This window comes from Candoia aspera, chromosome 6 (genome assembly GCF_035149785.1).
Source record: "Candoia aspera isolate rCanAsp1 chromosome 6, rCanAsp1.hap2, whole genome shotgun sequence".
Taxonomy (NCBI): domain Eukaryota; kingdom Metazoa; phylum Chordata; class Lepidosauria; order Squamata; family Boidae; genus Candoia; species Candoia aspera.
In genome coordinates, this window is record NC_086158.1 from 20,974,565 (window position 1) to 21,000,453 (window position 25,889).

The 25,889-nt window shown below is 34.7% G+C and overlaps 1 protein-coding gene across 4 annotated transcripts in view; it reads left to right on the plus strand.

Annotated features, from left to right (window-relative positions):
* The window catches only part of IFT80 (intraflagellar transport 80), a 66,604-nt gene extending 41,107 nt beyond the window's left edge, over positions 1-25,497 (plus strand). For 2 of the 4 annotated variants that reach the window (XM_063306497.1, XM_063306496.1), the window contains 11 exons: positions 1,950-2,068; positions 2,681-2,755; positions 3,898-4,061; positions 7,261-7,325; positions 8,612-8,747; positions 12,203-12,350; positions 13,184-13,355; positions 16,614-16,703; positions 16,867-17,039; positions 18,519-18,659; positions 25,124-25,497. In XM_063306497.1, the coding sequence (XP_063162567.1) occupies positions 1,950-2,068; positions 2,681-2,755; positions 3,898-4,061; positions 7,261-7,325; positions 8,612-8,747; positions 12,203-12,350; positions 13,184-13,355; positions 16,614-16,703; positions 16,867-17,039; positions 18,519-18,659; positions 25,124-25,223 (1,383 nt within the window). In that variant the 3' untranslated portion in view covers positions 25,224-25,497. The remainder of the gene's footprint in view (positions 1-1,949; positions 2,069-2,680; positions 2,756-3,897; positions 4,062-7,260; positions 7,326-8,611; positions 8,748-12,202; positions 12,351-13,183; positions 13,356-16,613; positions 16,704-16,866; positions 17,040-18,518; positions 18,660-25,123) is intronic. The other 2 variants (XM_063306498.1, XM_063306495.1) reach the window with 2 other exon arrangements.
* Positions 25,498-25,889: the final 392 nt, after the last annotated feature.

Below are 25,889 nucleotides of genomic sequence, written 5' to 3' on the forward strand. Positions count from 1 at the left end.
GATCCAAGGGCTTCATGCATGGTCATGTGCACTGGAGTCTCTTTGGAAAGCCAGTGTATAGTAGTGCTTAACAGTGTTGACTAGAGCCAGGGATATTCAGCTTCATGTCTGTGGAAGTTCACTGAATGACTTGGCCAGTCTACACTATCCAGTAGTTCAGTGACTTCCAACATTCATCCCGTGCATTGGGGGAGGGGTGAAATAAAATAACATACATTCCTTCATTCTTCTGCACAAAAATAAAATTAATTTGCTAGCATCTTTTGTATGCTATTTGTCTACATTAGCCTGGTAGTTTGGAAAAAATGCTTTCAAGTGCTGAGAGGTGATGAGGGCACATCAATTATAAAATCTGCATGCAGAAGCAGGGATGTGCAAAATGAGGCAGTCCAGCAGTGGAATGTTACATCATTTCCCCCTAGAATGCTCTGAACTAGGTATTCTGGGGTGCTTTATGTTATTCTGAAAGTACACAGGCTGGAATAGTGGTTTGTGATGGTCTAGATGTATTAAGCAGTAGAGAATGTCCTGAATGCTGTGAACTTTCCCAGAATATCAAGATTGGTCCATTCAAGGGGATAAACAGAATGTCCTGGGAGAAATCAGGAACACTGTTGCCAGAGCATCTCATTTTGCACATCCCTTTGCAGAAGCCCTTCCAAGTGGCTTAATAATTACAGTACTGAAGTCCAGCAATAAACTTGATTCACAGAGTCTTGCAAGTGGTAGCAAATTCGGTGATCAGTTGTAAACAGTGCTTATGCAAGCTCCAGAACATTGTCAGTTTTATGAACCAGATGCTAAGCCTCTATGATGTGCAGAGGAAGATTGATTATATATGGATGGAATTCCCTGTTTTTTGGTAGAAATGAAAGTTGAGTGCAGATTCAAAAAAGACCGTGTGTGTGTGTGTGTGTGTGAGCATGATCAGCAATCCCACTCAAGAAAAATTGACTATCCCCATGAGCTGAAGAAGTGTGGCAGAGGATCCCAATATAATAACAATACTGGGAACATTGCAACTTTCAGAAGAAAAACTGATACATTATTATTTGGGAAAATGCCAAGGGAAGGAGGAAATATTTTAGGTTAGATTCAGCAAGGTTTCTGTGTCATAAAAACTTCCAGCAGGTGGTGCATTTTGCTGGTGAACTAAAAAAAAAAGTCATCTGAAGTACCTCAAAATTATTGGGAGTGGGGAGAGGTTTATAGCCTATCCCTGACATTTGTACACGTTAGCTCCCACAAAGTACAATCCTTTGCCCATTTAAACTTTTTATATTTTGATAATAAATAATATCCTGTCCAATGTAGCTGAAAATATTTTTATTGTTAGGGCCTAATATTCTGGTGATGTTTACATTAGAGCACTGCAAATCTTTTGTAAGTGGTCCTTTGGAATACATAAGAGTTTGTACAAAGCACCTCTTTTTGAATTGTTAGAGGCAATTCTGGTTTAAGTGGCTATATCAGCAGTTCTTCTGTCCCCATATGCATATACATGCACAAGTATACCCATTTCACAGGGAGAGAACAAAGTGTATGCATATGTGGGGACGACTGGGAGATGTTCTAAAGTAGCTGCACAGACCTAAGAAATGCACAACTGCTTTAAAGATTTGGAATTTTGCAAGCACTCCTGCATGTTCTAAAACACTACTTTCAAAGGATATACCCAGCTCTGCTCTGCCTGTCTTTAAGCTAGGTGTTACATAAACGCATTAGGTCTGTTCATTCTCTCTCAATATATATTCTAAGTTGTTTTATTCTTAACACTTGCTTATAGCTTTCTTTTTAAAAAGTATCAGTTTTATATTGCTAAGTCCCATGTGGAAAGAACTGAACATTTCTTTTTTTTCCCTGTACATTTGTTATTGCTGATATTGAAATTGATATATTCTACTTAGATATTTAAATTTGATTTAACCATAGGCTTTTGTTTTCATTAGGTTCGTAACGTACTTAATGATGCAGTGGATTTGCTGGAATTCCGTGACAGAGTCATTAAAGCCTCTTTGAATTTTGGCCATTTAGTAGTTTCAACATCTCTTCAGTGTTATATATTCTCGTAAGCAATTTGAATTGAAGAGATATAATCTGATAAATTGCAAACATATTGTAAATATGTAATAGCTTTGATGCGGTTTGATTGGAAAAACAGCCATGATTTAACTAATGTAAGCTATAAACATTTCACAATTACATATGGCATTGACTGGGTACATTTGATTTCCTACAAGCAAAACCTTCATTGTGAACCCATATGATTTCTTTAACAGAACCCTGTCTCTTTATGCAACTGTGAATTATTCAGAACTCTATTTAGTCTGCTTAGCAAATTACTTTTGCCTAATCAGTGAATTATTTTTCGAATTTAAAATTCTTTTTAAATTGGTGTGAGTGCTGCTTTGAAGGAATACTGCAATGTTCTCTGTGTACATTATTTTGAATCACAGCAGCTGTAATTGATTATTATAGTGATAATAGAAAATGCAGAATACCAATTAGATAATCAACTTATTTTTAAAGCAAGTAAAAATATTTATGTATATTCCATATATATATATATATGTATATATATATAGCCCTCTTAGAGTCGTATATCCTATATAAACTAAAATGTTTGTAATATGTTTTGTATAAACAGTTTTTAAATGTATATTGCCTTCCTTTATTTTAGAGTTAAAAACTGGAATACACCTTTAATCTTTGACCTCAAAGAAGGAACTGTCAGTTTAATTTTACAAGCAGAAAGGTATATATATTTTGAATGAGTCTTTAGACAATTTATTTTTACTGAAGTAATTGTTCAAATACCATAAGGCATTTCTATCTGCATTGATTTCAATAGGGTTTGACAGTCACTCTCCCTTTTCTCTGGAGCAACAGATCAACCATACTAAATGAGCCTTACGTTTTCTCCCACATTTGGAACTGCAGTATAGAAGGAATAATTTGTGTCTTGTCCTGAGTCTTAAGTATGGGTGGGAGCCTAATATTTATTTTAGGCCTGTCACTTGCTGGTTGTAACTCAAGAGCTAAAACAAATGGCTGCTATCTCTTTCTAGAGGAGAAGGATGGCAGTGGCTTGCTGCAAAAAGATAGACCTGAAATTAACATTTGTCTAACTGTCTGCTGGAGATGGTTGGAGCTCTAAGTATTGTGACAGGCTTTCAGCCTTACCTATTCTGAGTGGGAGAAAAGCATTATTTGAGTGGGGGGAGGGTTGCCTCGTTCTGGAAAAGCACGCAGTCAGCCATGTCTTAAAATGATGTTTAGCCCAGTCTAGTCCAGTCCAGTCCAACATAGCCCACTGAATGCTTATTTTAGCAAGCCTTATTCCAAAGCAAGGAATTTTAATACAATTTTAATCTACAGTTGGAAAAGGTTTGCTGATGTTATAGTTATCTCACTTTATACACTTCCTTTTTGCCTATTGAGCACCTGATTGGATGCTGTAGAATTAGATCCAAAAATAATTTTTGTCCATCAGAAGAAAGCAAACAAGAGGAAGGAACATTTAATTGTGATTTGCTTATCATTTAACTGTGATCAAGTAATTGGAGCATTATGTATCAGCCTGGTGACTTAAATGTAAATTGGTCAGCTGATATATCACTCCTTTATATCAATAAATCAATTAAACATTTCTAACATCCTGACAATTCAAAAATGGCAAATGTAGCTCTATTCTAATATATATATGTTGGATAAATGAAACAGGATTTATTCAAGATAATAAACTCTAAAAACAAATGCTAGTGTAATATTTTATAATTTGAAATAATTGAAGAGACTTTTGAAATAAGGCAAGCAATTTGCAAAACAATTAGAGATTAATTTTTGCTATATACTAACGAAGTTATTGATGGCTATATCCCCACCCCCAATTTATAGGCATTTTCTTCTTGTTGATGGTGGAGGAATCTATTTATATTCCTATGAAGGACGTTTAATTTCCTCTCCAAAGTTTCCAGGAATGAGAACTGATATACTGAATGGCCAAACTGTGTCCTTAAGTAATGATACTTTAGCTGTCAGAGACAAATCTGATGAAAAAGGTATGTTTATATGTACTTGAATAGTGGGTATATTTTTATTAAAATACGTGAAGCAAATTGCTTCCTGTATAAAGTTTAAACATGGCTTAGAAAAGATTACTCATCCCTAGGTATGAGGATGGTAACAATATCTCCTACTTGGAAACGTGTTTATCCATGATAATCTAATGCCCATATTATCTCTTTAAGTTTTTTTAAAAAATGACCACATACGATTTCTAAAAGATAATTTAGATCTTAATTTTTAAAAGCAAACTATAAAATATTTCTGGAGCAAAATTAATTGTATAATATGTTTGAAATCAGCTATTATATCATGTGATGGTATAGGGTCATGTTCTTTGTTCTTTCTTTGTAATGCTTTTGCATCTGTTTTAATAATCACCAAATACAAAAAAAAAATAGCTATGAGCTTTTACTCTTTTTTTTCCTCTTTGAGAAACAATGGAGTTTGTAATAGATGTAGTTTTCCTAATTTTATTTTTTTTAAGTCATTATCACAAGTATTTGAATAAAAACTTTGATAAAAGCATGAGCAATGGATACAGTATGAGAAGGGAAAACTTGCACGAAAAAAAGATCACAACTTTCTGAAGTCAGAAGTTACTTTCCTGTGTTTACACAGCTGGCTGAAACTAGCACTGGACGCAACCCTTTTTTTTTCATATGTAACCAATAACATCAGAACGACACCTGTTCTCATAACAGCATTTTTTCCTGCCAATATAACCAATGACCACAAACCAATATCCTGTATCCTTCTAAAGAAACTCATGACACTATGCTGATATACAAATGGAAGAATCTTTGAAAGTTAAACTTGTTTGCCACATGGAATATAAATGAGATTATCAATTAGATTTGGCATGTAATATCAAATTGTTTAAATTGTGTTTAGAATTAGTAATCCCTGTATATGTCTTTGCATTCTGGGATTTATACATTATACTATTAGTATCTTTCCCATTCTGAACCTCATGTGCAGGAATCTTGAATAATTCTTTATTTAATCCTAAGCATAAATAATATAGATAAAAATCAACATGATACAACTCTATTTTTGTTGGCTTTAATGAGAATCATTCAGCAAAATGTGTATCCCCAAATGTTTTTACTTTTTGCTTTTTCAGCAAGTTTCTTCATATACCAAGAACAAATTGAAGTTTGAAAGAGATTCAAACTAAGTTTGTGATGACAAAATCTGCCTTCCAAGAAAATATTTCAAAGTAGAACATCTTAAAATAGTGTCAAAATCCATTATAAAGAAAATAGTGTATTGATATTTATTACTTTTATTTATATTTTTTATATTTATTTATTTATTACAAACACTTATTTTATCCCACTCTTCAGTAAAAAAGACCACATTTCAGTATGATCAATTTTTTAAAAAACCTACTCACAGGCTTACACTGTAGAGACATAATAACAAAGGAAAAAGTGGCAGGAAGGAAAAAGGAAAAAATAAAGTTCACAGGCCACTCAACCGCTAAGCTACCACATCTGGGATGCAAAAATCTATACAGCCATTAGAGGGCAGCAAACAGATTTTTAAAAACTCCAACACTTTCCAGCCATTTATTGCTCATCTGGATTTTTGTAGCCCAGATGTGGTAACTGTAGCACTAGTTCTAAAATAATATTCTTAGGCTGTAGTCTCATGCATCCTAACATAATTTCCACTGAACTTAGTACAGCATACATCTGAATAGACATGCAGAGAATTGCTTGACTGTTGAAACTTAGTGAACATAATGTTTTTATTTTTCTTCTATATAAAATTCAACAACAGAGACAATTTTGAGGGCTTTAACTTTAAAATTCAAGTGAATTAATTTGTACCAAATCAAAAGTTTAGTACAGATTACAATAATAATAAACATTTAAAATAAAAAAGAACTTTGATATTTGAAATCATATCAAGTCAGAACAAAAGTATATGTTCTGTTTTCCCTGATTTTTATCTTTCAGCCAAATGGCAAGGATATAAGTTTTAGGTTTTTCTTCTGTAACTATTTTTTCTTAAATTGTGGGCAGTTTAATATCAGCATGGGCAGGCCGTTTTGTTGTTGTGGAATGAAGGTCCTTGGGTGGGTTTTTAAGAGATGTAATTGATATCAGTATCACCCATCAAGACCCTCAAAACAGGAGAAAAATTGCCTCTAAACAACCCTGCAAATTAAAAAAAAAGTCATTTTTTTCTGTTGTATGCAATCTAATGAGGCTCTAGGATCACAAAAGAAATATTGGGGGTTGCATACAGACTGCCTGACCTATCATAGAACCACTGAAATAAGTGCCACTTAAATTACGTAAAATTCTAGGTTTTATTTTTCATGACCTCCCCTAGCTCTTCTGACTAAAGCTAGTTATCTAGTAATTCAAGTTATAAATTAGTCAGGCTAGGTTATAACTGTAAAATACAGTACAAATTCAAATGAGTTCTCATCAGTTGCTAAGCTTCAAGGGGCATGTAGATCGCAACATCAGGGTCAAGCAAAGATGAGATTTCCAAGAATAATCCATGGCTAGGAGCTTCCACAAGCTATACAAGATTGGGTGTAATGGAGCATTCTTGTAGTACTATATTTCACCCAGCAACTCCTTAAATACATGAAACTTCTAGCTTTCATCTGAGCATGGCTGGCACTAATTAGCCCTGATTCCTAGCATCAGGCTGTTCCTGCCTCTGCTCATTGAGTCTCAGAATAATAGTACTATAACTTCTGACTCTTGACTATCAGCTTGAAAGAGTTGGTGATCTTCTAGTTAAAATCAACAATGCCAGACTCAGAGACTGTGAGACCTGATATCCCATCCCAGCTGGGACCTGGCCTTCCTGAGTGCCCTAGCATTATTCTGCTTCCTTATCTGAGGATTGCAGCTCAGCCAGGAGAATGATAAGAGTTACGGGAATAATAAATTGAATAAAAGTTATAAAGCACATTATGCCTTGAAAAGAAGAATAGAAATTATTGGCAATAATCTCTCAAAAGAATTGAATATGACTTGAAACTTGCACCAGCTACAAAGTGAAAGTTATCAATGCCCTTGTTTGAACTGTTAAACACATTTGTTAAATTAACCTAGTAGGGTCTCCATTTGATATACAATTATTACAGTAAGATGTTTTTTGAAAACATGGTACCCATATATTTATCAGTAACCTGTTTTTTTATCTCTCTTCTTTAAAAAAAAGTTATTTACCTGTTTGAACCTTTATCTGGCAAACCATTAGGAGATGGAAAGCCCCTTAGTCACAAGGTAAATAATGTTTAATATTTCTGTAATTTAGATTGGAAAAAAAGTATAAAATCCTGGTGAACAGCTTATATCAAGATGTTATTGGAGCTGAATAAATTTTTACCTAGATTCTACCTTCTATTACCATAGCATGTTTTTAGTTTGAAATCTGATTGGTCTGAGCAGATTAATGTGGAATGTGTTACATCATTACTGAGAAGTCAGTTGTGTTCAATGAGGCTTACTCTGAGACTGAGTGTGCACCAAGCTGTTTTTGTTGTTGTTGTTTTAATTACCAGTAAGAAACAGAAGCAAAATAATTGAAAGCTGATACTGCTCAAACTAATAATATATTAAGAATATGTGTCCTTTGTCAAGGCAATTTTTCACACTTGTTCTTTTAAAGGAACATTAAAATGAACATACTACAGTATGTGATTTTTATCTTTTATGATAATAACAAAAGAATTTCCTTTTTTGAAATGAGGAAAACCATTTAATCATGTATAAAGTTCTCCCAGTCGGTCTGAAATACAATTTAAATAGTGGCTCTGACTTGGTGAGCACCCAGTCTTAAGTTTGCAGATTAATAATTGCTCATCTAATTATTTTCTAAAAGTGCTTCCTTCCATTCCCATCTTGAGTCAGTCTGAGCGGCTAAGTTTCATTGGAAGAGAGATTGAGAAACAGAATGTAGATGTATTATATGGAAAATCAGCACTTCCCAATTTCTGTCTCCTTCTACAGTACAAAGGTCCCCCTCTGCCATTTACATTCTCTCTTGCATTATATTATAGGAACACATATTTCCTACATTATCTGTAATACCAGTAAGTGTAATATTAGTTATTTTTAATTGATCATATTATACTATATTGCTGACATTGGCAATATTAATATTTAGATTAAAAGTTTTGCTTAAACTGTTGCTTAAATATTAATGTCTAATATTACAAATTTGAACCTAAAAACTGTTTTTATTAAAACATGGCTCTACTATTTGGTCAAAGAACAGTAGCTTCAGAGCTAGTTTTTGTTTTGTTTTTTTACTGAAAATGCTCTGCAAATTAGATTTTGAGCTGCAATACCTTCTATAAGATAGCAGGTCTACGGTGCTGTGAGACTCAGTCTTAATGACAGTATTATCTGTCAGAGCGTTTTTAAAATAACAGAAACAGCACAAAATTGTAATTACTCTTTAATATAAAAAAGACTTATCCAACTGAATGGCTTTTCCAACTTTTATTCTTACTGTAAAAAACCTTGCTTTGATACAAATGTGGGTTTTGATGCAAATATTGTTACAGATAGAAATTGTGGAAATTGCTTTAGATCAGAAGGGTCTTACAAATGAAAGGAAAATTGCTTTTATTGACAAAAACAGAGATCTTTATATAACGTCTGTGAAGAGATTTGGAAAAGAACAGAAAATTATCAAAATAGGTAAGAATTAGCTTAACCCCAATCCCCATTTTCAAATTTGACAAAAATGTTCTAGAACTGGTGTTTTATTGACTGTATGTAGTGTATAGTATATCATTTGTTCCATACTACACTGAATTAGTGTGTGCACACAGTGAGGAGAGAATACAAAAACACCTAAAGTTGCATCCTATTTAGAATTCGTTTGTAGCAAATTAATTTCTGGACCACTTCAATAAATTAGAAACCCCAAAGTCAACTCTGTAGTGTGAGGGAAGTCAGTGAATGTATCATTCTATGTACAGCAAAGTTTCATCATGCTAGGAGGAGAACAATGATGGAAAGGTTTTATTTATTTATTTAGTTAGGAGGTGGCTGTCCATTTAAAAAACACAGCTTGTTTTAAGAACAGAAGCAATTTAAATTAAAGCAATATCACAGATGTTCCTGGTGTTCTCTGTAAAAATTTATTTCTCACATTTCTACACCACCCATCTTTCAAGTGACTCTGGGCAGTTTATAATTCAATGAAAATAATAAGCAATTAAAATCATAAAAACAAGTACATCACAAAAATATAAATAGAAAATATAGAAAATATTTAAAATTTATATAAAATATAAATTCCTCAGGGCCACATCACGGTGCCAACCACCCCCATGATTGACTATCCCCCCTTCCACCCTTAGCGAGGTGGCAAAGCCAGGTTTTCACTCCCTTTCAGAAGGCTGGGAGAGTGGGGGTCTGCCTCACCTCTGGGGGTAATGTGTTCCACAAGGTGAGGGCCATGGCAGAGAAGGCCCTCTTCCTGGACCCTGCCAATCGACAATCTCTCCTGGAGAGGGTCCGTAGCATGCCATCTCTGCCTGACTGGGTGGGACTCAATAGACTATAAATGCAATAGACTAGAAAACAGTGATTTTCACTGTGGCCAGTGGTCAGTTGCAGATTCTTTACATTTACCACCAATCAGCTGGCCAGACCAATACCTTCTCACTACCTCAGACCCATCTTCCCCATGTTAACTGCCAGTTACTGGTTCATAATAATGGATTAGTAGTTGAAAGCTCATTCTTTATAGCATATGAGTGATAATACAAGTAAGTACTAAAATACAGAAAATAGATCTTGAGTGCAATTATTAAATGTGAGTCCATACGGGTAGTACTGATGATCTCACACAAGCAACCCAAACCGAAAGTGGGAATAGGCCATATGACAATGAATACCTAAAAATGGAATTTAATTGGTTTGAAATTCACTTCTCCTAGCTCTCTACTAAGACATTTCTATTGAAACATAAATTGCATAGATTATGCTATGAGCATGGGGTACACAAAATAATTCAAGTGGTAAACAAACAGATAATTCCGACTATTTTTGGTAAAATAAATAAATTTAAAAAGACCTTTAAAAATTAAGGAGATAGGAAGGCATACACAAATACAACTATAATCATGTTCACTGAAAAGTGTGAATTTCCGTACTCTTCAAGATGGCAACGTAGAGAAAATGTGTTTTTTTAAATGGGTGCCCGCTACATTTTCCAAATGTCTATTTAGTGGTTCATGATTGCAGAAAGATTAAGCAACATTGCTCTAAAATCTCACTCAAATTTTTCCTTGACATAGATAGAATTATGTCACAGTTATATTAGAAACAAGTTTGTCTGACCTGCAGGCTAAAAATGCAGGGCTCCTGTATCTGACCTGCAAGATTCTTTCCTCAGACATGAAAAAGGAAACAGATCATACTGATTTGCAGATGATCTGGATTAAGAGCTTTTCCCCAAGTCTACAAGGCTCCATATTTTCAGTTCATATGAATTGTTTTGTGCTGTGCAGAATGGCATTTTCAGAGGGGTGGATGCTGCTGGGTATTTATTTATCTGTATGCTGCTCATTCCTAAAGGTATAGAAGACCTTACGATTTTTCCCTCGAAAAATCCCCAACATTATCAACCTACATTAAGCCCTCCACCCCTGGCTCAGTTCCTGTAACTTACCAGGATGCCAAACAAAGAGTATCAAGACAAAACTTCTGGTAGGAAGATAATTAATAAATAGGTGTCATGAGTACTGATGGTGAGCAGGAGGGGGCCTCTATCCAGGGGGGAAAACGCATGCGTAGTACTGAGGAGTTAAGCAGCCATTCAAAGAGACACAGATCAGACCCGCCTTAACTTTGGGGTTTATCTGTCTGGGTTTTTCCCACGCTTCTTCAGTTTGTTAGGATTTTCTGTCTAATGTAGCAGTAATAAAGTACTAGAGACCTATTCCTTGTCTCAGCGTGGTTCCTGGCTGTTAGGACAATAGGCCTTGTTTGGGAGAGTAACATTTTAGGAGGAACTTAACCATGATAAAAAACATTGTTAGTTAATACAATCTTAAATGCTGTGTGGAACCCCAAGTTAATTGTCTGAAACAACTGAAGAAATCCAGCATTTCAACAAACTCTAATTATGGAAGCAGTCACTGCTTGGAGTTGAATTATTACCTGTTTAAGAGTACTTTATTCAAAATCTTAGCAGTAGCAAGTTTTCTGATGTTAAAAGTTTATGAATGTATAGTGTGAATATGGTTTATCTAGCTCTAAAATAAAATGGTTTATGAGAATAAATAACGTAATTATCAAAACTTGAAAAAATGTGTCCAGTTTAACATATTTTATATAACATTTATGTAGTTGTAAATACTTGTCATTCTGTGGAGATGCAGTGTAAGATAAGTTGATCTTGCAGGTTTGTCCAAGTACTACCTTTTTCAAAATACATACAGTAACTCAAAAAAAAAATTAAAAGAAACAAATGGAACAGCAAGCAAACATTTACAGGGAAAAGAAAAGCACATGCATATATGATCAAAAGAAAGTTTCAATAGCCTCTAGCAGTTCTAAAACTGTATGCATAAAGCCAGAAATTATGATCATCTAATGGTTAGAGGGGCCAGGTAAGGAGGCTCTGTGGCATAATGTACCTGAAAGAATACTGGAGTTTCTGAAGCAGAAAACTCCAGTAGAAGGGCTACGTGGTACAGCTGTGCGGGTGAAAGCAAAGGACTTAGGGAGAAGCTGACCACCCACTGGAGGTCCTCACCCACCACTCCTCCTCCTCCTCCTCTTCTTCTTCTTCTTTGCTTTTTTTATTAATTAGTAATCGTTCAAGATAAAGACACATAATGCAGAATATTGGTGGCACTTTTTCTAAGGGGAAGTTTGAGAGCAGGTATCATGAAGGTGTTTTTAAAAACTTACATGGAATTCTTACCAACATGGGCTTGCTTGTATTGTTTAATCTTTCAGGACAAATAATAATATAAGCATTTTATGCAAAATACAGTAATACATTATTTAGAATCATATTTACTGGTAGAGAAGAGATGATACTGTTATTTGCAGTGTTGTACAGTGGGCTAGAACAGATTATTTATCCAGTTTAGTTAGTAGATATTTACTTACTTAGTTTCTTTTTGGTTAAGGAACCATGGTGCATACTCTGGCATGGAATGACACATGCAACATACTATGTGGACTGCAGGATACACGTTTCACGGTCTGGTACTATCCCAATGCAGTATATGTAGACAAAGATCTCTTGCCAAAAACTCTCTGTGAAAAGGATGCAAGGTATTTCTTTTTGTTTTATACTCCATTCATAGCTTTCACTAATAAAACATTTTCTACAGTAATCTAACCTTTGAGACTGGGACTCTACTGCACAGGTAAGCAACAATTTCTAATCTAGGGACTTCAAATCATGTTGTAGAGGAGCCACCAGTCCTCAAAAGGTCTTCAGGTGCTGTGGTCAAAAAAATTCAGTCTGATTGTACTGTTTCTGGAGCTTTATAAGTGGTGATGGACATTTCCAGCCTTATTTTGGCACTTTGGCACCAAAAATCAGGCCACTGAACTGCCAGCAAATTTTAGCTCTGTTTGGTTTTGTTTCTGGGGTTTTGGCAAAGTATGCAGTGGAAATGAATACATTTTGTTTTGCAGATATTTGGTATCAGTTTTGACACTTATTTTAGCATTTTAACATACACACACAAAATCACACAACCAAAATTGGCCATTTTGTTTTGAAGGCTGCAAATGGAGTTTGGGGGCAGGGGCACTAATATGAGCCATTGGTTATACATACTTAATAAAGAAATACTTAACTTGTGTTACTAAATATGACACTTCAAGATACAAAGTTCCAAATCCCTTTGGATTGAATGATTAAAAAAAGGCAATATATTGAAAAATTAGGCTGTCTGCTACTTGTTAATCTGTAAATTCTAGATTAGCAGAATGGAAACAAAGTGTGCAGCCTTATTTCCATAATGATCAATGCATGTTCAGAAAGAGAGAGTAACTGTTATTTTAAAAGGAATATTTGGCCTTTGTTTCATCGTTATTCTATTTAAGATGTATTAATTCTAAAACAATGTTTCTAACCTATTCTTTTTCTTCAATAGTGAATTTAGCAAAAATCCCCAGATCTTAAGTTTTGTTGGAAACCAGGTAACAATCAGGAGAGCAGATGGCTCACTTATTCACATTAGTATTTCACCATATCCAGCTATTCTTCATGAATATGTGAATAATTTGAAATGGGAAGATGCCATCAGATTGTGTCGCTTTGTTAAGGTAAAGTTAACTTTTAGAAAAAGCTTAATTTGGGGTTGGGGGTTCACGACATGTTACTTCTTCAGTTCTTAAACACAGATTAATGCAATCTCTCCAGACCCCCATTGTAAAGTGCTTTACGTAAAAGTAATTTTATTTGCCTGCCTTATGATGCACTGAAAGGGACCTGCTGTTTAGAAAAATGACACAGATATCCTTCTGCCTTAGACTATTAACAGAATTCAAATATATTTCAAAACATGTTTCTCTTTTCTCCATTACTAAAATGGAGACATTTTCTTATGCTTTAATGTTTGGCTGCCTTCCTGCTTACACTTACCACCAGAGTGCTATCATATATGCATTTCTGAGCAGTTTAACTGTAGGTTTGGCTTTTATCATAACACTGTTTACATTCTGATTTCTGTACTTAAGAACAGTCATTTAAGGATAGAGGAGAAAAAGGAACATACAAGAGCCTCTTGGCTGCTTATCATAACTTCCTTCTTTCTTCAAGAATAGCCTTCTTATCACAGTGCACTAGTGCATTGCCTCTCCTAGCAACACATCGTTTTATAGCAGGTGCAAAATGAACAAAAAGCAGAGGGCAAGCTGAGCAGGTTGCTGGCTCCTCTGTGGTTAACTATATGGCAGGAATATTTGGCTGGTTCTTTTTTTTAAATCTTCCTTTTCATTTTTTTCTTTTCATTTCCTTTCTAGTATCATAGGTAACTGTCAAATAAAATGGTTCTGATCATCTATATTTTAAAGCAAAGATGGGGGCAGGACTCTTTTCTGCTGATACTACATTCTATCAGGTAGTGAATAATGCTGTGCAAAGCCTTCAGAAGAAAGCATCCCTTTTGAAATGATTAAAGCAGCTAAGTCATTTGTATATACAGTAAAGACAGTTGGGAGCAGTTTTCTTTCCTGCTTCTCTTATTCTTCTCTACCTATCCTCTTGGAAGGCTGTAAGAAGAGGGGCAAATTGAGCCAAAAGCCATATTATTTTAAAGAATGTGACATTATTATTTATTTATTATATATTTACATTTTCTCTATTTACTGAAAAAAATGAACTATAGGTATCTGCCACAAGTGTCCAGCAGCTCTGGAATAGTGCTAATTAAGTAAACAGAAATATTCTGTATCTCAGTTAATTTTGATTCACTCATTGATTATTAAATCATGTATTTGCCATAATGAGAGCAGATAAACATAAATATTGATTATTGTGATGTAGATATATTTTGTATGTTAAGCAGCATTACAAAAGAGAAGAGAGGGAAAACAATTCTTTGTTTAAAATCAAATAAATCACTACTCATTATTTGGAATTTAAACAAAGTTTAAAACAACGTTCTTATCAAGAAGTTATATAGATAACCATAACATGTGGCATTCTAAGTTTTAATCTTTCTTAGTTTAAATTTGTCATTCATTGATTTTGCATTAAAATATATAGGTGAAGCATAAAATCCAAATTGGCAACCTTTTTTGAGTTCTTATTAAGGCAAAGTACTGAGGATTGAAGCACAGTTATTGTTTTGTAAACCATAGCTGTGGCTTAATGTGATGTATGACCCTGATCAGTTGTGACATATTGAACAAATGATATTAAAACAAACTATTTGTTACTGGAGGTCAAAGACTAAGTAGTCCCTAAGTATACCAACTTACTCCAGTGGATCGAACCCAGAGAAATTTGGTGGGACAGGATAGGTAGGTGATCCCTACAATTGTTTTTCCCGGGAGTTGATCTCTGTTTACAATTGACTGTGATATGAAGGAAAGAGGAAAAGCTGAAATAAGTTAGATGTACCCTTCAGAAAACCTGCTTCTAGAAGCATTTCAGCCTAATGAAAAATATTTGCACATCATGCTTTTATAATGCTATTTAAATGTTTGTTTTTATGTTATAAGAAGTGACCCTATCTTTCTATCATCACTCACACGTACAATTGGTATTTAACCACTTAAGTATATTCATATACATAACAAAACATATAAAATAACATAGTTATATCTATAACTATGTTATTTTATGTGTTTTGTTATGTATATGAATTATATATTATTGCAGTTTTTCTCTATTTTAATCTATTTTATTACATTTGTGCATGGCCTGGAATACACTGCATTATAGATGATGTATAATTATTTTTAAAAGTTTCTGTATGCCTTCAAACTTGAAATAAATTTAAATGGTATCAAAAATATGAATTTATATTTCTTATTAATTCTTACTCCAGTATGAAATAGATGTGTACCTTCTCCTTAATAAAATATATAGCACAGATAATACTTCACTGTCTTTTTAAGAAACAAGCTGTAGAGAGAAGAGGGAACTATGCAGAAAAACAAGGGGAAAAACAGGGTTAGATTTAGTAAGTTAGGTCTAATGGCTTTGGTTTAATACTTACATTGGGTTTTGTCCAGTTATATAAGATTATATTACCTCTTTATTAATCTTTCAGGACTAATTTATAACTTATTCGATCCATCAAAAATTAAAATATGAATAAAGTAAAATCTTGATTTAACAGTCCATTCAGGGAGCAGGTCATGTCTGTTAAATCCAAATGTTTGTTAAATCCAAATGTATGTCATTTGTGTGAATGTATATCATTTCCACAATTATGTAATTGATCTAAATAGCATTATTTGCAGTAAAGCCTAAACTGAATGAACGAACAGGTGAAATTTACTAAACTGGTCAATTAAACCAAGGGTTTAGCTTCAGAATTTGTGTGGGAAGCATATATCAAATGCTGGCTAAATGATATTATTTATTCTGTTAACATGTTAAAAAAAACTATGAATTTGGCATACCAATCTTCAGCACAATAAAACATGATCCAATCAAGTTAAGCACCTGTATGTCCCATTAAATTAGGTGAGAGTTTTAAGTGTATGCTTTATTTTTTATGGTGTTGTGCACATCATGTGAAAGCAATTGCCACACTTAAAACCAGTTTTGAAACTTAGCAATCTTATGAAATTAGATTGTGGTATGATTGTGATATAACTCAGAGTAGAAGGGTGTGAGGTTCCCTGTCAAAGAAAATAAGTTGTAAAAAGAAGCCTACCTTATATCCAAGCTACTTGTAGCTCAGCCCGTATTTGAAATCAGGGCAGAAATTAATTATGTAGGAGGGCAGGGAAAACACTGATAGCCCATTGATTCTTAGGCAATAAAATTCTATTCATACTAATTTGGCAAAAGATAAATGTTTATATTATATAAGAAGAATGGTTATTTTAATATGTTCATTTCAGGATCAAACATTATGGGCTTGTTTAGCTGCTATGGCAGTAGCCAGTAAAGATATGAACACAGCAGAAATAGCCTATGCATCAGTTGGTGAAGTAAGTAGAACAGTTCACTACTTAATGGCTTTCATGGATTGATGTTTATTCTGTTGCAATATAAATGACTCTTGACACTTGCTTTATTATTTAGCTTATTACAAAACTAGAGTGTAACCAACTTTATTGTGTCTATCACACTTATTTTTAAAAAACCCAACAGATTGATAAAGTTCAGTATATCAGTTCCATCAAAGATCTTCCATCAAAAGAATCAAGACTGGCTCATATTCTGCTTTTTAGTGGAAATGTCCAGGATGCTGAAACTTTGCTTCTTCAAGCTGGGCTTATTTACCAGGCTATTCAAGTTAATATTAATCTTTACAACTGGGAAAGGTAGTATGCTTCTTATAGCATTTCTTAGTATTGCAATATATACATTTGCCTTTGTACTGATTTGATTATAGCAATTTAAATAACAACTTACATAATTTTATCCCATTCCAAGTCCTAACTTCTTATTTCAGAATTAATTTTGATGTAATATAGAATAAAGTTTGTGGCATGGTATGTGGAATTGTTGATAAAGAAACACAAGTCCCAGCCCTATTTTCCTACACAGATTTTTTTCAAAGCTTTTAAACTTGTTTATAGCATCAGTACCTCTTTAGGTCCATATATTCCTGATTTATGTATGTTGCTCACATGTCTAAAACCCAGACAGGGAAGGCCCCCAAAATGTGTTGGGGGAAGGGAGAGAGTGAAGTTCTTCTGCTCACTTCTTCCCATCTTCAGGTTGGTTCCCTCAGAAAGAAATTATCCTGAGTCTGGAAACATGATTTTCCTGTCTAACATAAAATTCCATTCTAAAAATGCCAACTGTGTAATCTCTGAAATGTCACATGGTGGCCTCAGCCATTCTTCTCTAAAAGTTCAGTTTTTTTGCCCCAATCTACAAATATGGAGCAGTACTATTCTTACCTACTTTATAATGAATGTGAAGTATTTTAACAATGGATAGTAGCATGGACATGCTATTTATTAATTGATAAAATGCATACTAACCTCTACCTAGATTTTCTCTGCAGTCTCTTATTTAGAACTGCCTAAGCCTATACGTGTTCAGTTTCCTCAAGATTGATATACAGTGGGGTTTTTGTTCCTGATCCTTTAAATGAAAAAGGCCAGTGATAGCTGTGTTACTCTTTAGTCTTCTGGATGCAAAGCAATAATTTTTACATTGGTAATAGGATGCTGTTAATGTTTTGCAGTGTAAAGAGCGAAATTTGAAAGTTTCTAGTCTAAAGTTTCATGGGTAGGAAATTCTATGTGATATGTGGAGTAGTGTTCTAATTTGCATATTCTTATTGCGTATGTAGAGCCTTCTTCATAACTGGAAAAGAATGGGAATAATCTTCTAATTGAACTACTGTCCATTAGTAAGCTGCCACATGATCCTTAGAAGGGAGGGGGGCGGGGAAGCAGGAAGGTTCACCAGCATTTTTTCGTTGGTACTGTGATTGTTTCTTAGGTTTAGACTCTGTCCAACATTTATGAAGCGCATTGTTTGCTTGATAATATAGCTTAAAATTATTAGAAACCGTAAATGAACTGTATTTAATGGGGAACATATTTTTCAATTTTGCAGCATTATAAGAAAAATAGAAACACTGATTCTTGTAATATATTTCATAAAATTAATTTAGGCAACTGTTGTTGGCCCTAATGCTTGGTTTCTTCTTGCTTTATGACAAGAAAATATTTCACTAGTGCAGTTGCTGTGCAGCATGCATGTTTATAAAACCAAGGCATTTGTGATTAGTTCAGTTTCTGAGTTCAGCCTGGTGAGCTTATTACTGTTTTGGTTTTTTCTAGAGCACTAGAACTTGCTGTGAAACACAAGACGCACGTTGACACAGTGCTGGCTTACCGACAAAAGTTCTTGGATGACTTCAGTAAAAAAGAAACAAATCAGCGATTTTTGCAATATGCAGAAGGGGCAAGTATTCTGTGGAAGTTGAGTTATATTTTTTGAAACTCTGCCTTACAGCTATGAAACAATTTCAGACTGTAAGCCAATGTGTATTTCATAACACTGTGTGCTTGTACTTTAATTCACAATATGAAACAAAATCAACCTGATTTTTTTCCCAGGATTTCCACTTTTAGGCTCAGTTACAAACACTGATGGAACAAGGCCAAACTATGTTAGGGGATATCTCTTTACAGTTATGAAAATCACACTGTGGAAATACTGTAGAGCTAGCTAATATAGGTATAGAATTTTTATTTTATGGGAAAAGACAAATATTAAGATTTTTTCCTGCTGGTGAAGCTTTCAAGTTTGTGGTTTCACCAGTACAGGCTAATCCAGTGAAAGATGCTGTCTTAACTTATTCTGATGTGACATTCTGAAGAAACATTACAACAGTAGACATGTTGTTTAGCTTAGTAAAGCTTTTCTAAGGTATACTGAGTTTTATTTGAAAATCATATGCTGATTTTGGCAAGCTGCACCATAATGTTCACACTCCCCTATATAACAGAAGGATAGAAACTTAGAACACTGTCATATGGGACTCAACTAAGCCAGTAGTATCTGGCAAGTTTTGAATATACTATAATGGATCACAGTAACAGCCCTCTGAAACAAGATAAAATAGTTGTGGTAAGGAAAAGCCTCATATGGCTTTCAAATCACAGCAGTTATCGTACAATATTTGATGGAAGTAGAGCCATAATACACAGTGGGCAAGGAAGATAGCTGAAATCCAAATAATTTTATTTCAGAATCAAATTCTCATGTGACACAAGTTCATTACTAAGGGGAGAAAATACAACACATTCTTGGACCCAAAGAACTTGACCCATGATTTAGGGGTTGTTTTTTTTTTGTTAATCTTGGCCATTTCGTAATCTTAACAAAATTAACTAATTTCTCAAACAGAGATCAATACAAAAGAAAACAGGCTATTCTGTTTTTCCTTCTGTTCTATAAAATATATGTATATGTATTTTATAAAATCATAGAATATATGACTTAGAAAAATCCACATAGATCATCCAGTCCAAACCCCTGTTCAATGCAGGAATTCTCTAACCCATCCTTGGAAGGGTGCTATCCAACCCTTGTCCGAATACCTTCAGCATGGGGGACTAAAGGACCCCCACTGTTATTATAGGCCATCTGTTTCTCTGCTTAACTGTTCTTACCATCAGGAAATTCTTCCTAATACTCAAGCTGAATCTCTTTTCTTTTAATTTCAACCTATTGGTCCTCCTTTGGCTCCCAGTTTCAACAGGGAACAGGTCTCCACATCTTGCATGTGATTGCTTTTTAGATATTTATAGATTGCTATTTTAGTCTTCCCTTTTGAAAGGAAATGGGCCCAGCTCCTTGGTTTCTAGACCCCTAGCTCTCTTCTGAACCCACTCCATGTCCCAGAAGAAGACAGTACTCCCAAGTCCATTCTGACCAGCAGTTTGTCTGCAATTGACAATTGCATTGTTGAAATCAGCATCTTACAGTACTGTTGAAGCGATTTCTATTTAGGGTTATTAATTTGATAAATTTTGCCCAATTTCATTTTGTTCCTTAAAGAACACACTGTTGGAGAGCCAATTTGGTCTAGTGGGTAAGGCTCCAGGCTAGAAACCAGGAGACTGTGAGTTCTAGTCCTGCCTTAGGCATGAAAGTCGGCTGGGTGACCTTGGGCCAGTCACTCTCTCTCAGCCCACAATGTCAGGGTCGGACAACAAGCCAGTCAGTCAATTCCAAAACCAAAAAATTTGGTTGATACGAAAAAAGTGGACCCTGTACCTGGGGGAAAAACACTAGGAAGAAAAAAAAACTGCTGTTACCGGATGGACAATAGAGGTGAGGAAAGCTAGTACAAAGCATAAATACTACAGTACTGTACTTGTGGATACATTTCCAGTGGTCATTTTATTTCACTTATCTCTTGTAACTATGTATGCGGCGTTTCATAAACTGGAGTTCTTGAAAGAAGTTGCTCAAATATTCTTCATGAATAGTTACATAGTGACATATAATAAATACATTTCAGTCACAGCTACTAGAAAAACCTGAAGACATTTGTTGTACTCTTTGAATTTTTTTCCGTATCAGTGAGTCATATATAAGTGGTGAAATTATATCTGCCCAGTGGCTATCAAGACTGTTCTAATAGTTTAGAAAAAATTATTTTAGATAAGAACAAACTTGTATTAGTTAGATTACAAATAATAGGTATTGTCCACAGTCACAGATTTTTAAAGATTTTACAGCTTGAAAAATATACATCAAGATGAATTATTAAATTAGATACAAGACACACATACACACACTGTTTTTAATTATCAGTGAACAAATGGCATGTAATGTTTTATTTCAGTGGGACTCAGTTTAAAGCTCAACATCACGTTTATTACAGCCCTACGGCCAGATACAATAAAATTATATAATAGCAACAATCATACATACATATATATCAAAAACAATTAGTATAATACGATCTAAAATTAATTAAGAATGAAAATACTAAAATAAATTGAAATAAAATACTATGTTAAGAATTTCTAAATCTAAGTTATGGTGTGGTGTATTGTGCAGATAGTTGCACAGAACTGGGCAACCTGGGAGGATATTTTCGGGTCCTTTTCCAAAAGAAGTAGCATTAAATAGAAATCACACTCCCTGCCTGGAAATTTCTTCAGTAACAGATACATAAGGATCTTATGTAGGGAGCATTATAACAACATATGGCTTAGGGTTTCTGTTGAGCCATCACCACATAAACATAACCAAAAGTGCATAGGAGTATCCTTAAAACGTCCAAAAAGTACTGTTATGGGCAGTGCGTCCAACCTGGCTAAAGTAAAAGCTTTATGAAATTTCAAAATTGTGATGCAGTATATTGTGTGTTTGTGTTAGGAATATATAGCATTTTAATTGTGCACAAAAGTTACCTTTAGTCTGAGATCTGCTAGTACTATTAAAATGTATAAATAGTACAGTAGCTCATATACTTTTACATAAAATTATTAGCAGTTTTTAATGCCTCTGAAATACATAGAGAATTATTTCACACAACAATTGGTAAAGGCTTGTATGTGTGAATTTATATATATACATACACACATTAATACCCACCATGCCCACCAAAATTCACTTTTGATGTAAACAACGTTATCCAAAGAACAAAAGTGAAAGAAAAATTAATAGGCAAAAGAAGATAAAGATGAGAAATAAGGAAAAGAAAGTCTAATTAAGTCTAGTTTATACGAACCCTACCAACTATATTTTTCCATACAAACCATCTTTGGTTCTACCACATCCATATACAACTTAATTCACTAGTGTTTTTTTACACCTTTTATCTTTTTTGAGGTTCTTACCAGTTCTAACATTCTCTGTTCTTCCCCATACTTAACAACCTTTTCACTCTTGCTCCACATATTTTGTTTGTATTTCAGTCCTCATTTATTCCCTTGGTATGGCCAAGGCACCTCAACATATGTCTTTTGTACAAATCACTCACCTTAGTATTTAATCTGCAACCATTCAGCATTCATTCATTCTTGACCCTACTTTTTCTTGTTGTCCTAGATACATTTTTTAAAGTAACCCCACTGCGTTCAGCTTACTTCATGTTTTCCTGATATACCCAGCTCTCGCTGTGGGCAGAATCATGCTCTTACATGCAGTTTTGTTATTTCAACAATGTATGTTCCTTGCTACAGATCATATACTAACTATTTTTCTCCATGTTGTATGCATCTTTAAATATATCAATCTGTTTTTCCCTTTTAGTAAATATTATAAAAGTACACAAATTCACCTACTTGCTCTAATTTATCACCATTTATATATACCTTGCAATGCATTAATTTTCCAATCCATATTCCTCACTGAACCATACAATGTATTGATTATTCACCCAAACCATTCAGCATTGTCTGAATACAAAAGTGAATACGAATTCCTGTCCCCAGCCAACATGCTTCTATTGTCACCAGAAGCATATAATCTTTCTCCGAAAAGTTCTAAATGTTTTTCTTGATCATGAACATTTATAGCATTTCTTTAATTCCACTCTCCAACTTAGCAGTGTTCTCATACAAATTCATAAAATACTTATTCCAGCATTCCCAAACTGTAGTTTCCATGCCAAATTATTCCATCACTTTTATTCACTTTTATTCTTAATTTCATTTACTCTGCTGCTCCTTTTCATTCACTTACAATTTTTTTAAAATTTCTGCAGCCATTCTGTGTTCATTCACCTTTTTCCTTACATCTTTTTCTTCCATATCCATTTTTTTCTAAGATCCAATATTGACACTACCAAAAAGGTGGGTCTGTCTTACATTCAGAACCTCTTATTACCCTTGTATCCTTTGCTAATTTTATAAATTATTATTTTCATGATAAACAATCAGATCAATCACACCATTTATATTCATGCCATTGCCAGGTGTATGAGTGAACAGATGTATGCTTAAAGCAAATATACTATTCTTATTCATACTATCTTATTCATTCATAAGACTCCTTTTCTGTATACTACCCATACAGCATTTCCTGCTAACAATATCCTAAGCATATTGGTATACTCTGTGTTATCTCCTCAGTGGTGGAATGTGGGCAACAGTATGTTGGGTTGCAAGGTGGTTTTTAATGTAGAGATCCTAGTTTCTACAGACTAACATGAATCTGCTTGAGGTAAAAGTGGGGTTGGGTGTGCTTATGGTATACTCACTTTAACATGCCAAAACTGACATTGTGTGCTTACCATTAGCAGTGTATGCTTTAAGTGATGTAAATATGACTAAGGCTGGTAATCCAGTCTCCTTTTTCTCTTACTGACAGAAATGTGAATGTATGGATGAGGTTTCATCACAAAAGGAAAACATTATGAATTTTAGCTTTCATATAATCTTAAACACAATTCTTTTCAGTAAAGTCATTTCATACATTCTCATGTCAGGCACCTAGGGAACAGAAATCAAGGTATGCGTACGAATGTGTCAATTAACCATATGCTTATAATTTACACTGAAAGAGACTCAAAGTTTAAACAAACATAACTACAATGCAATATGTAATTTATGGCCATTGTGTTTATTTGGCTGATATATGTAATTACTTTAAGTACAGAATATTATTCAGATTAGCATGCAAACTGCCCTTTGTGGTTTTTTACTAGACTTTTCAGCACTCTCTTCTGTGCTATAAGCTTCAAAGAGCTGTGTGAGAATAAAAAATTAACAACTTCATCTTACGTACATGAGTCCTTGGCTTTCATCCATTCATTCAGCAACCATTCAAAGTTACAGCAGTGCTGAAAAAATGGACGTACAACCAATCCTTCAATTTCTGGCCAGTCATGTGATCATGATCCAGGTGCCTGGCTCGCAATTACAGTGTTGCAGGGAGCCACAGTCACATGATCACTATTTGCGACAAGCAAGTCAAAGGGGAAGGTGGCAAGGAAGGTCACACGTAACTCCAGTAAGTCGCTCCTGCCCACAGCACCCCCCAGCCTCCGACTCATGCAGTATCTGTGCCGGGCCTCCAAAGCCCTCCCTTGATTTGTGCACAGCCTGCACCGGGCCTCCTCAGCCCTTCCCAGCCTCCCTTGACTCACATGCAGCCTGCACCAGCCTTCCCAGGGCCTCTCCTGGCCTGCCACACACCGCAGCACCCCCACACTTCTTACCTGGGACTCCTGATGCTTCCCACTTAACAACCCACATGTCTTGGGATTCTGACAGCAACCAGGATTGTTGGGATTGCCATCGCTGAGTGATGCGGTCACATGGTATTTGCAGTTTATGACCACATCACTTAGTGACAGCAATCCCAGTCCCAATTGCCTTTGTAACCCGAGGACTACCTGTATTTAGCTGATTTGGTCTTTTCTATCATAATACTAGAATTGTGTTGTTGTTTTTTAAATTTACTTTACTGAAAATTAATAATTTGGAACCTGTCGTGAAATAGGCGAAGAAACCACGCTGAGTCGGAGATACAACTCTAGTTTCTTTATTGTTTCCACCTTATACAGAATCTTGGCAGACTAAAGGTTCCCTAACTGAGCTAAAGGGAAAAATACTCTTGGGAAATCTAGGGCGGAGCTAGTCTAACTTTCTTCCTCAGTCCCCCTGCATTCTCCAAGCTAAGCCAACTGTGAGAACGTTTATCAGCCTGGGATGCGCTCTCTTCTCCCCTGCTCCGATCTCCATCACATCACCCCACTCCTCATGGACACATTCCACCACAGAACCCCAGGGTAAAATACAGAAGCAGAGCAAGCTTAAGCAATCTTCTTGGACCCAAGGAAACCCCAGATACATGAGATATCAGGGCTGCATGTTCCCATGTATACATACACAGAAGCACACTCATAATCTTTTCCTTCCTCCCCAAATAAAAATATTTTTTTCTCTTTGTTCCTCTCTCCTTCTTCATTTTGCAGCTTGATGTTAACTGGGATAAAATCAAAGCTAAAATTGAGTTGGAAATTGCAAAAGAACGAGAACGAGCTACTATTACTCCAACAATCAGAGGAAGCCTGACCATCCAGCGCTAAGAGCCATATTAATTATATGAAATAGAGGCTTTGTATCTGTTACTCAGTATACAACGCTACTGGTAATATTTGTATATAATGCTTAATTTGTATAGTTAGTTGAAAAAAATGAATTTGTATGCATGTAACCTGTTGGAATGATAAATCTGTTCTGGCTATAATGTTTATATGAGTAGCTTAAAAGAGCATAGTAGATTTCTAAGATTGTATGATCTGATAGCATTACTGATGCATATTAAATATGTGACATAAACAAACAGTCAGCTATTCTGATTACCAACAGAGTTTTCTTGTTCAACACAGAATCTGAGAAAATATTTGTCTATTAAGTAAAACTAGGAGATTTATTATATGTTCAATTAGGTTTTTAAGAAGGAAATATTTGGTAAGACATTTGGTAAGAAAATATTCACATATTGAAGCATATCCAATATTTGCTGTCAAGATCTCCCATTTGTTTATTTATATAGGACACACAATTTTAGTAATAGACCAGGAATTAATATTAACATCACACTAATTGCTATGTTGCAGCTCCCTTTATGATATAAGTATTTTGAGTTAATAGCCTGAGTGATTGTCCAAAGAAGACACTTGTTTTTGTAATGACAGCGGTAATAAAATAAATTTATATAATATTTAATATAAACTA